The sequence below is a fragment of the Phyllopteryx taeniolatus genome, chromosome 10 (genome assembly GCF_024500385.1).
Source record: "Phyllopteryx taeniolatus isolate TA_2022b chromosome 10, UOR_Ptae_1.2, whole genome shotgun sequence".
Classification (NCBI taxonomy): domain Eukaryota; kingdom Metazoa; phylum Chordata; class Actinopteri; order Syngnathiformes; family Syngnathidae; genus Phyllopteryx; species Phyllopteryx taeniolatus.
The window spans coordinates 21,160,143-21,172,449 of NC_084511.1; the positions used below are offsets into that span (position 1 = coordinate 21,160,143).

General features: G+C 39.6%; 1 protein-coding gene across 4 annotated transcripts in view; it reads left to right on the plus strand.

The window, feature by feature from the left end:
• Positions 1 to 12,307, plus strand: part of si:zfos-2326c3.2 (TRAF2 and NCK-interacting protein kinase) — a 60,844-nt gene that overhangs the window by 24,218 nt on the left and 24,319 nt on the right. For 3 of the 4 annotated variants that reach the window (XM_061787287.1, XM_061787288.1, XM_061787289.1), the window contains exons 10-15: positions 339 to 511; positions 2,208 to 2,280; positions 2,993 to 3,116; positions 4,785 to 4,880; positions 4,960 to 5,088; positions 7,072 to 7,131. In XM_061787287.1, the coding sequence (XP_061643271.1) occupies positions 339 to 511; positions 2,208 to 2,280; positions 2,993 to 3,116; positions 4,785 to 4,880; positions 4,960 to 5,088; positions 7,072 to 7,131 (655 nt within the window). Of the gene's footprint in view, positions 1 to 338; positions 512 to 2,207; positions 2,281 to 2,992; positions 3,117 to 4,784; positions 4,881 to 4,959; positions 5,089 to 7,071; positions 7,132 to 8,847; positions 9,207 to 12,307 lie in introns of those variants that run through there. The other variant, XM_061787290.1, reaches the window with a different exon arrangement.

The following is a 12,307-nucleotide window of genomic DNA, read 5'->3' on the forward strand; positions in this document are numbered from 1 at the left end:
AGTTCTGCAATTGATGTATGAATTAATGATTTAAAACATTTATTGTTGTGAGTTGTGTTTGTATTTCAGCTTAATATTTGAAAGTATTTTCATTCATGAATCCTTTTTAGTTACATTTATAATATTTCTAATTATTCAATTATTTATCTTGGAATAATTGTTGCAAATAAATATGGACCAATTGTGACTATATTTTAATATGATGTGTGCTCATATTGTGGAAAAAAGAGAAAAAAGTTACTTCAATGCTATCATAGACTGAATTGCAAGATACAGCCAAATATCATGTTTTTTGTCACATTCTTACATATATCATTCATTTTTTCATCTCTTCACAGGTCCAAGCGCTTTCTGTCATTTATTGATAGCTGTCTAGTTAAGAACCATCTGCACCGGCCCACAACGGACGTCCTGCTGAGGCATGCCTTCATCCGAGATTTGACTAATGAGAGACAAGTTCGCATCATGCTCAAAGATCACCTCGACAGAACCAGAAAGAAAAAGGAGAAAGGTAATTGGGTGTTGTTTGTCAACAGACCCTGTGGAAAACCAACATTAACAATGTTATTATACTTACAGTAAAGGGGACATACAGTGCATTTGCGAAGTATTCCTAGTGCTTCACTTTTTCCACATTTTGTTTTGTTACAGCCTTGTTTCAAAATTGAATTAATTAATTTTTTAAATTCTACACACAGCACCTCTTAATGACAACATGAAACATGTTTAAATGCATCTAAACTTTATAATATATATTGCTGCTATATTTTTAGTTTTTTATTTAAAAATAAACACAGGAAAAGCAAGATAAGGGGATATGTTGATAGAAAAATAATACATTATTGTTTTTGTTTGTTGTAATGGAGATATGTTGCCTTTTTGTGAACAGAGCACATGCAGGGGCCAAAAATAATACATTTAAAAAACTACCTATGATCATGTTTTTTACTTAATGAGTTGATATTCAAGGGGTGTAAGACCCTTGTCTTGTCCAGCAAATGTCAGATGTACAGGCATCCATTTTCATCTGCGAACCTTTTAGACAGAAGCGCAAGAAAGAGAGTATAAATAAGGGACAACCGTGAGAGAGTTGCTGAGTGTGGAAGAAAGTAGGGAACAGAAAATCCATGTGGTTTTAATCTTCTGTTAGCTTATAAAAACACTAATGACTGGTAAAATGTGAGTGTTCATAAATGAAATACTAGTCATATGAGTGTGTGTGTGTGAGGGGGGGGGGGGGGGGGGGCACATACTGTAGCGCTTTATTGATTTAAAAAAAAAGATCAATTAAAATGATGCAGTATGGGTGTCTGGGTTTTTGCAAAGGGTCCCTATATTTTAGCCCCATAATTGTCTTTTGTGTCACCAAAACCTGGCATTAAACCGTGTCGTGTCTCAGCAAACTGATTTTTGGCTCGGATACCAATGGCATGAGCCCAAATGACATCACCATCAGAGAGAGAAATTTCTCCGTCCATTGCGCATGGAGAACGGATTATCTGGCTTCTTTTAGTATGCGCAAACACCAGTATTCTGCAACCCTTCCACAAGTCGATGGTAACATATGGTGTGCCAGTTAAATGTTCACATTATAACAAGATGCTTCCAGACCATATGTTAACCAAATGTTATTCTACGCTCCCGTGGCCCATCTTCCTCCCCAATCGACAATATGCTTCCTGGAGCCACAGAGGAAGAGTTGCATGCACATATCAGTGGGACTCGGAATAAAATTGTATTTACAGGTTAAATGCGGACATGGTTCTACAGATGAATAAAAATAATGTTTTGATATAAGGAGGTCCACTAGAAGGAAGAATTTCAGCAAAGACTTGAGAATTCTATTGTAAGTTCACAGGAGCAAACAATTAGTATTGCGTAATGTTTAATTATGAAAAAGCACAGCTCTAGAGATTTACTGTATGTACTTCTTAACGCCTGCAGGCAACAGCCATTACCAAACATCATGTGTCCAACACTGTAAGCCTACTTTAATAGACAAACTGCAGTGTTGAAACACAGGCAGGCAGCTAAGAGGGTTGGGACACAAGTGGTTTCGGGTGTCTGGTGCTATTACATTTGATACTATAATTCACTATACAAAATTCAGATTTCCTAATTCAGAGCATTCTTTTTGGGGGTTTATACTGTAAATAATTAACAATATTAACACGTTATTCTCTTGCTCATCCTGCGGTGCTTCTCAGAGGGTCCAGAGTATGAATACAGTGGAAGTGAAGAGGAAGAAGACGAGGTCACAGAGGAGGAAGGAGAACCCAGGTAAGTACGACTACAAGAAAAGTAAGCACAGCTGCAAGGATGAAATCACAGGACCCATTGCTTTAAAATTACTTGATATATTAATTTAGCTGTACTTGGCAATTATCCAATAGTACATCTGACTGTTATTATGTATCAGTAGCAGGCGGTGTATTTGGTATCTGGGATTTCTTTAAAGTTACATACATCATTCACCACTACTGATTCTGAAGGCCCTGGGCAGAGTACATTGACACAGCAGTACATAGAGGCTGAAATCTAATTGGACAAAAAAAAAGCTAACATGCACTTACACATACCAAAAGCCGTGCAACGAGCAGAAATGCTACAAAATGAAGAGAAAAGACTGTTGGGAACAAATTAATACAATTTCATGGGGGGAACAAAATATGATTTAGGGTGTAAATGTAAGTCAGTGCTTCTGATTTTGATTAGGCCAGCAGAAAATATCTTGCTGGCCCTTACCGTTCACCACTGGTAGGTATTCCTCCTTCATTAGTCTCTAATCAAGAGTGCAGTACATTGTTGATGAAACTGAAGACCAGTGGACCAGCTTACGTAACTAATTATTTTATAATTGGAAATGCTTAAAAATGTGCATTGACATTTTGGTTTCCATTGTTTTATCATCAACCTAAATATGATATGATTATAATAATAATTGGGAAATTAGAATGTCTGTGTATTTTGCTATCTCCATTGCTTCATCTAGCTCCATAGTGAATGTTCCTGGCGAATGGACCTTAAGGCGGGAGTTTCTGCGTTTACAGACAGAGGATCGAGAAGAGAGCCAACATAGGGGCCACAGAGTTGGTGGGGATCAGCAGAGACAACAGGTAAGTTGATTTTTTTTGATACACCATTATCACACAATGACATACTATTATAAATACAATCGTGTGAGGTAAAGTGAGTTGTTTTGAAGCAATTTTTTACTCTAATGTTCACTTTTGTTTTCACCATTTCCCAAACAAACTTATTCACTTTCATTGGTGCAACGTAACGAGATGCATGGATTTCTATCAATATCAAATACTGTATCAATATTGTAATCTCAGTTTCCTTTTTCTGTGTCATGATATTCATTTGCCTGCAAGCTTTAGTCTCAATATGATGTTGTAATATCTTGACGTGATGTTCCATTGCAGCAAGCACTCAAACATGAGACTATTAGTACCGGTAATTTTAAATGGGGTCCAAGCCCTGCACCGAATAGTGAAAATCCACAAATAATTGACACTTCCCCAAAATGAGCTTGTAATTGCTTATAGATGCCACAAAATGGTTCATCATCATGAACCAATGTTACTTAAACAACTGCATTCAGTAGTTCAATTATTCAACACAAATAAATTGCCTACACTGTCACACATGAGGCTTATTGATAGTGCAGTGGTACCTTGGCCTACGAATGACCCGACTTTTTTTTTTTTTTGAGATATGAGCCGTCACTCGACCAATTGTTTTTGTCTTTGTTTTTTGACTTACAAGCGCTAAATGGTGGCAAGGGACTTTGCTGTAAGCATCAGATAGTGAACAATTCTTTAAAAAAAGATGCCAAATCCTGGCTTCAAGCTGTATATTGCCATTCCCAGTTGAGGTTTACACATACAACAAAGAGATTTACATATTGTGTATTTATTTAAACCACAGCTGCTAGCCTAACGAAATTAACATTGATGTTGCCGTAGTTATAACCCTTTAAACAAGAGATACTGTATTTGAATATAAACACAGCAACAGATGCAGACGGACAATATACTGTAACAATACTCAATAGGCTTATATTCTTTATCCTCTGCAAAAATGACTAATATTACTGCGGCGTACTGAGTCATGTAGTTGTGAAACTCTTCTTCATTTATTGTGAATATCAGTATTATACTGTCATCTGGTGACCAAGGCATGCGCAACACAAGGAGAACAATGTAAATGAGAATTGAAGCATGAAATCATGATGCACGTGTGTTTTCATGAAGGAGGATAGGTTCCCCTGAATAATCTGCAAATAGGTCAATTTACAAAGGCCAAACCACAAATATGTGGGGGTTCACTGTAGTCGAGTCTGTTGCAAATTAGATTAAGCCACGTTTTAGCCAAGCAGCATAGTTCATGATGTCACGGTATGAGTCAGAACGCTAAACTCATATCTTGTTTGCATTTCTACTGCAGGGTTGGGAGTAGGTGGAATGGTGACAGCTGCATCTGCAAATCTTAAACCAAAGTATTTTTAAATGACTTATGACATATTCCATTCTTACATTCTGCTGTATCACAGAAGTGACAGTTTTCTGCTGACGAATCAATTGTGTTCATTTCCACAAGTGAACACAACATAATACTGCATCCAGTTTTCCAATTAAAGGGTTTCAAAATGAGTCTTCATGTGATTTTCCTCACTGAAAAATATGGTATAACATCTGAGGGACACAAAAGGGGATCAATGTTTTAAGAAAAAAAAAAAATCTGTCATTCAAGTTCAAATTTGTGCCTTGGCATTGCAGCAAATAGCTGAGCAAGAACAATACAAGCAGCAGTTACTGGCTGATCGACAGAGGAGGATCCAACAACAACATGAGAAACGACAAATGTTAGAAGATGTAAGTGCGATTTGTTTGAGTTATTTGTAACTAAACAAAATAAGAAACCTGGATTTAATTGGAATGTTTCCAACAATAGAGGCGACAGCTGTCAGACGCTGCCTTTCACTGGGCACAACTACAAGAGCTTATACTTGGGGAGGAATCTGATAACCATGACAACAGAATCCTAAAGAATGACAGATATCAGAGAAATGACAGGAAACAGGTAAAGATCACATTTTAATTATTTGTCTTCAAGTTGTTTGAGAACTTGTCAAACATTGCAACAAAATGTTGACCTTTTGTACAGACTGGTTAAAAATGCTTTTGAAAGACCACTGCCATGCCCTTGTTCATATTTCATACATACACCTTTTTTTCCCGTGTCTTGCTAACAACACTATCAAGTCGTTTGTGGACGGCAGATGCATATCACTGACTGGTTTCATCTTCAAACAAATACAAACCTCACTGATTGCTGACTGACTTCTTTCCAGTGATGTATTTCACATTCTTGTATGTTTTGAACTGATTGTAAATTGCTTACATTGTAGAGTGTTAGAGGTTTGATAGGTATCAACAGCTCTTATGAGTGAGGAGTTATGTTATATTATATTACTACCATTTCTACAAAAAGAAGCACCATAATATCAAATATGGACTGTCAAAGATGAAGATGACTGCTGGTGACAAAAACCTAATGGCATATCAATTCAGCTGTTTAAAAAATGTTATATATATATTTTCTGCATTTTTCTTCCACTTCCATGATCACATAACTGCAATATTTTTGAATGCAATCTACTAGTTCTGTAATTAAACATCAAACAGCGCTGGGTTGTTATGTGGCAGATGCAGTAGACAGTTAACAGTTGAATATCATGTTTCCATGCAAATTTGTCGGAAATGGAAGTGAAACCAAAAATAGGAAATAGTGCACCTGTTGCAAGCACATGTTTCTGGAACATTTCATCCATCCATCCATCCATTTTATGAGCCGCTTATCCTCACAAGGGTCGCGGGAGTGCTGGAGCCCATCCCAGCTATCTTCGGGCAGGAGGCGGGGTACACCCTGAACTGGCTGCCACCCAATCGCAGGGCACATACAAACAAACAACCATCCGCACTCACATTCACACCTACGGGTAATTTAGAGTCTTCAATTAACCTACCATGCATGTTTTTGGGTTGTGGCACGGGGCACGGGGAGGAGCCGCTGGAACATTTCAATTCACGTAATTTCAAATAGAGACAACTCTTTTGTACCTGCCTTATCATTTCAAGACAAAACTTGTAGTCAATCAGGGTTGCAAGCGTGTTAAGCGACTACTATTGTATATTGGTGACATAAACCACTGCTACTCGTTCATTGGGTCAAGTAGATTTGTCATCAGTGTAATATTTTAATTCATGGAAACAAATAACAAGAACACACAGGCTATTATTGGTCTACCTTGTTGCTTTTCCTCAGCTCTGAGCGATGTAGTATTATACATAACAGGCTCCACTTTGCTGCAGCGTTTTTTTTGGTTTTGTTTTGCTTTTTTGTGTTGCCCTAAGTTTTTTTCCTTACTGTAGCCAAAAGTCAGATGCTGAAAAGTAAATACTTGGAGACCCTCATTCTCCTCCACTGTTGCTATTTGTTAGCATCTCATTTTAACTGATGCATTCAGTGCAGTATGTTTTCACAGTTTCCAGCTGTGCTATTTTGTGGTAAAAAAAAAAAAAAACACCCAAAACCTAGGCAAGTAGTGTGACATTTATTTACTTTATGATCCAGTTAAGCTTTGTTTTAGAGTCATCATCTCTCTTTGTGACGTTTGAGGTCCTTGGTCAAAACCTCAACCAACACCTAGATACACAGATACACTATTTGGGCATGTAAAAAAAATTCCATAGAAATTTAAAAAGAGGTCATTGTAAAATATTTAGTATCGTGCGTTAGCTAAGAGCTTCCCACCATCTTGTAATCTCTGAATATTTTAGATCCCACCTCGCAGAAGTCATCTTTAGACCTCAGAGTATCACAATTATTTTGTGTGTGATGTGCGCGTTTTAGTACATGCACTCTTGTGCCTGTGTGTACTCTATGTAGAGAGAGGGTGATTCTGGTGCTTAAATTAAAGGTAAATTAATGGTGGCTGAATCACATTTCTACAACGTCCACAACGTGTACATAAAGTGTGTCTTATGTGTGTTTATGTAACAGGACCATGCAGACAGACAATGGAATGCTGATGTGTCCATAAGGCCCCTGGACTCAGAGCAGGTACCTAATTTTCAACATTCTGCTTTTTTACAATTCATTCTCCATTTTGATGTATGTGCACTCAGAATAAGTCAGTGAGAGTCTGTAACCTGCCTTTGTGTCTGCAAATGGTTGACCAGTAAAGAGCAAGTTTGAGTTCTTTGTTTATTGTAGTCGTAGTTGTGACAGTGAAAAATGTGGCTCAATTCCCATTTGGATGTTACAAGACTATCATTTTATGCTTTGAAGAATGATCTGGAGCGACCTAGAGATGCAACTGTTACATGCATGTGAGTGTCTACCCCAAAGTAAGAGGACAGAATTCAGAGTCAGTGAGATAGTACGCGAGGGAAAAAAGGCATAATGCAAAGTGCCACACACAGCGATTAGTAAAAGGAAATGTAGAAAGTAAGATAGAATGTAGTTCAGCCGTCTAATTGATTGGAGACCCTTGGTTAGTACAGACCGTGTTTATCATTTTGGCGTGAAGTGAAGGGAAAAGTATTAGTTTTCAAGGACTCCCGTTAGGATTAAGAGAGAAGACGATGTCGTGCAGTGTGCAGTAGCTGGGGTGTTAGATCCTGACAAGCTTTAAAGCTAATGTTTATCACAGCAGGCCCTCCGTTTTTGTTATAAAGCCTTCTCTTTTTGTCTCGACTGTTCGCTGCATGTCTTCTCTTCCTTTCCTTGTTTTCTCACTGTTGCCCTCCCTCTGGTATTCACAGCATGCACCTTGCTTCTTTTTCTACTTTTACTTTTGTCCTGTCTCTCCGTATTCCTTCTAAAATGTTCGGATTATTTTCAAAAGGTTGTCCGCAGCATGCCTCCTTGTGCGATCACTATAGTCTTTCAGGAGTGGTTGATTCAGCTAAAAACATATTAGATGCAAAGTCCCTGGTACACCCAAATGTAACTTTTTTGTGAAAATCTCAGAGCAAGCAATGTTCCTTATTGTTAACCAAACAATGATTGAGAGGCATACAGTAAACTACAGTCATTAATGTCATTTTTTTTGGGGGGGGTGGGTCAGGGTACTGCATGTAGGTACTTCTACACTGTTTAACATAAATTATTTTACACCATTTTTGAAAAATAAGTTTTCATCAATTTGTTAGTGAACACACAATGATCATCATTTTCAGGATGAACAGACAATAGATAGAAAAGTGGTTGAATTCTTGTAAATCAGATTTTTTTTAAATACAGAATTTTCCTTTACTAGACTAATTTGTTTGTACTCTTTTTTTGCAGCAATATATAACATAAAATTAATTTGTTAGAAAACATATTTTCATATGTGCACATTAAGACCAATGCCTCACGTTTGTGGTTTTCTGTAAGTGTAAAATTGCATTCTTCAAACATTTACTGTGATCGAAAAACAAAAACAAAAAAACATTTTCATCTTTCATACTGCCTTTAGAGTCCTAAACTATATATCAATTAACCCAGAGTGTCTTCTTGTATTTCACAAAAATGCCAAAATGACTTATCTTTTGTTGTGTTGGATCGGTGACATTAGCTTCTGTATATGTTTCGTCACCAGTTCCAGATGCTGTATGTACTGTATTATTTTGTACGGATGTTGTACATTCAAGCAAGTTTTTTCTCATACTTTATATTTAGAATACTAGTAGAGAGAGTAGATTCAGTGTTTGCAAAACATTGATGTGTTTGAGATGATGAACAGAAATTAAAATGTACTTACATGGGCTAAATTGTTTCTTTCTTTAACAGGAAGGTACCAGCAATTTTGCCCATGTCCTGTGTAAAGGCTCGGAAACCAAATATATTAGCAGTCGTAGAAGTCAAGATTTCAGAGTCGCTATGGATGCCTTAACACTGTTGACTGGCTCACTCACATCTTCCCTCCCTTTCATCCTCCTCGCTTCGCACCCCTCCTACACCTGTTAAAGATCAGTTGCAACTTCCAGTGAACTACATGGTGTCCCAGGTCCAGAATCAGTCATTCTTTTCCCTTTTAGGAGTGAAGTTTACATTGTGTGTGTGCGTGTGCGTGTGTGTGTTTAAGTAGATGAAGTGATGTGCGATCCGACCAATAAACTGGATGTAGCTGCTTTATTACATCACACTGATTTGTTTTGACTCACTTCTGCATTTTTTGACACAAGGGAATGTACAATGGAAAGTGTTTGCAAAGCGCTTACTTGTAAAAGGTGTTTTCTGAAAGAATTAGTGATCAGAATCAGAATCCTCTTTATTCGCCAAGTATGTCAAAAACACACAAGGAATTTGTCTCTGGTAGTTGGAGCCGCTCTAGTACGACAGACAATTGACAGAGAATACTTTAAAGGCATACAGACATTGAGGGGAAAAAAAAAAAAAAAAACAGTCACTGAGCAGTAAAAGGTTGCTTGTAATCTGGTAATGCCGGTACAATTATTATTTTTTTTTTTCTTTTTTCTTTTGACAATTGTGCAAAAAGATGTAGAGTCCTCTAGGAATTAGAGCAGTTTGAAATGACTAATAGAACAATCATCCGGTGCAATAACCATTTTGCAAAGGGCGCCGAGACTTCAAAAAATGTAAGCAGTTTAAAGTGACTACTGAGTGAGTGCGATAATCTGGGACAATGTCGATTGTGCAAATGTTCCAGATCCTACTCAGTTGATTGTGCAAATGTTGCAGATGCTACTCAGGCACATGAGTGGCCAGTATCGGTCAAAAAGGGATATACAAATAGTGCAGCGTGGCGAGACTACTACAGTGAGTGCACGAATAATGTATAATTGGCCCAACAGAAATGTGACAACAAACTCAAGCCAAAAAATTGGCAGCATGTTGCAATTGAATTGTAAGTTAACTGTTTAAGAAGTTAACGGCAAAAGGGAAGAAGCTGACGGCAAAAGGGAAGAAGCTGTTGGAATGTCTGCTTGTTTTAGTTTGCATTGTTCGGTAGCGCCTACCTGAGGGAAGAAGCTGGAAGAGGTGGTGACCAGGATGTGTAGGGTCCAAGAGGATTTTGCATGCGCTTGTCTTAGTTCTGGCAGCGTGCAAGTCCTCAAGGGTGTGTAGCGGGTACCGACAATCTTTTCAGCAGTTTTGATTGTCCGTTGCAGTCGGAGTTTGTCCTTTTTTGTAGCAGGACCAAACTAGACAGTGATGGAAGAACGCAGGACTGATTAGATGACTGCTGTGTAGAACTGCCTCAACAACTCTTTTGGCTGGTCGTGCTTACTCAGATGCCGCAGGAAGTACATCCTCTGCTGGGCCTTTCTGAGGATGGAGTTGATGTTGATCTCCCACTTCAGGTCCTGAGAGACTGAAATTCCCAGGAACTTGAAGGTCTCAACGGTTGACACAGGGCAGTTGGACAGTGTGAGGGGAAGCTGTGGCGAAGGATGCCTCCTGAAGTCCACAATCATCTATACAGTCCTGAGTTTGTTCAGCTCCAGGTTGTGTCGGCCGCACCACAGCTCCAGCCGCTCCACTTCCTGTCGATGCGCAGACTCGTCACCGTCTTTGATGTGGCCGATGACTGTGGTGTTGTCTGCAAACTTCAGGAGTTTGACAGCCGGGTATGTTGAGGTGCAGTCGTTCGTGTAGAGAGAGAAGAGCACAACCTGGGGGCGCCCCGGTGCTGGTGGTGCGTGTAGATGAGGTGGTGTCCCCCAGCCTCACCTGCTGTGTCCTGCCCATCAGGAAGTTGTAAATCCACTGGCAGATGGCAGGTGAGACGCTGAGCTGGAGAAGCTTGGAGGAGAGGAGTTCGGGGATGATGGTGTTGAACGCAGAGCTGAAGTCCTCAAACAGGATCCTCATGTAGCTCCCGCGCCGTCGAGGTGTTCTAGGATGAAGTGCAGTCCAATGTTGACTGCGTCATCTGCAGACATGTTTGCTCGGCAGGCAAACTCAAGGGTGTCCAGCAGGGGACCTGTGACACTCTTGAGGGGGTCCAGCACGAGGCGCTCAAAGGACTTCATGACCACAGATGTCAGGGTGACAGGCCTGTAGTCATTCAGACCCGAGATTTCAAGTTTCTTGTGGACTGGTATGATGGTGGAGCGTTTTAAACAGGATGGTACCTCGCACAGTTCCAGAAACCTATTGAGGATCTGTGTAAAGACTGGAGCGAGCTGGTCCGCTCAGACTTTGAGGCAGGATGGGGACACAAGGTCTGGGCCCGCCGCTTTGTTAATCTTTTGTTGTCTGAAGATACGTCTCACATCCTGTTCGTGGATGGTCAACGCAGAAGTCAGAGGTGTGATGGTGGTCGTTGGTGCGGCTGGGTGGGTGTGGGTTTATGAATGTGTCCTTTTCAAATCTGCAGTAGATTGTTCTCAGCTTGGGGAGTTGGTCGCTTGTAATTGGTTAGCGATTGTAATGCATGCCAGACTGATTTAGAGTCGTTAGCGTTAAACTTTACTGCATAGTTTCTCTTTGCAATGTTAATTTCTTTCGTCAGCTAGTTTCTAGCGTGATTATACAGATATGCATCCTCTTTAGCCTGGTGAAGTTGCTTAGGTTAGTCAGTGAACCACAGCTTGTTGTTATTGAATGTGCGAAATGACTTTGTTGGTACACACACCTCTTCACAGAAACTGATAAAGGATGTGACATTGTCCGTATATTCATCAGGCTGCCAGCTGAATTTTCAAAGACACTCCAGTCTGTGCAGTCTAGACAGCTTTGAAGTTCTATCTTTGCTTCGTTGGTCCACTTTTTCACTGTTTTCACCGTAGGTTTCGCGCATTTAAGTTCTTGCCTGTATGTTGGAATTAAATTAATTAAGCAGTGATCAGACGAGCCCAGAGCTGCACGGGGGATAGCATGGTATGCATTATTTAGTTTAGTATAGCAGTGGTCTAAAATGTTATTTTCCTTGGTAGGACAGTCAATGTGCTACTTGTATTTAGGGAGTTTGTGATTGAGTTTAACTTTGTTAAAGTCCCCGAGAATAATAAGGGGTGAGTCTGGGTGTTTTTTTTTCAATTTCGTTTACTTGTTCAGCGAGCGTTAGCAGTGCGGCATTCGTGTTAGCTTCGCGCGGAATGTAAACACTGGCGAGAATGAAAGATGCGAGTAGAATGGCTTACAGTTCAAAAACAGCGACTCTGTAGTGTGTGCTGAGCTCCATGATGTCCGTACACCATTTTTCGTTGATATAGAAGCATATCCCGCCGCCTTTTTTTGTTTTCCCCGATAACTCCATGGCGCGGTCTGCCCGGTGAAGTTG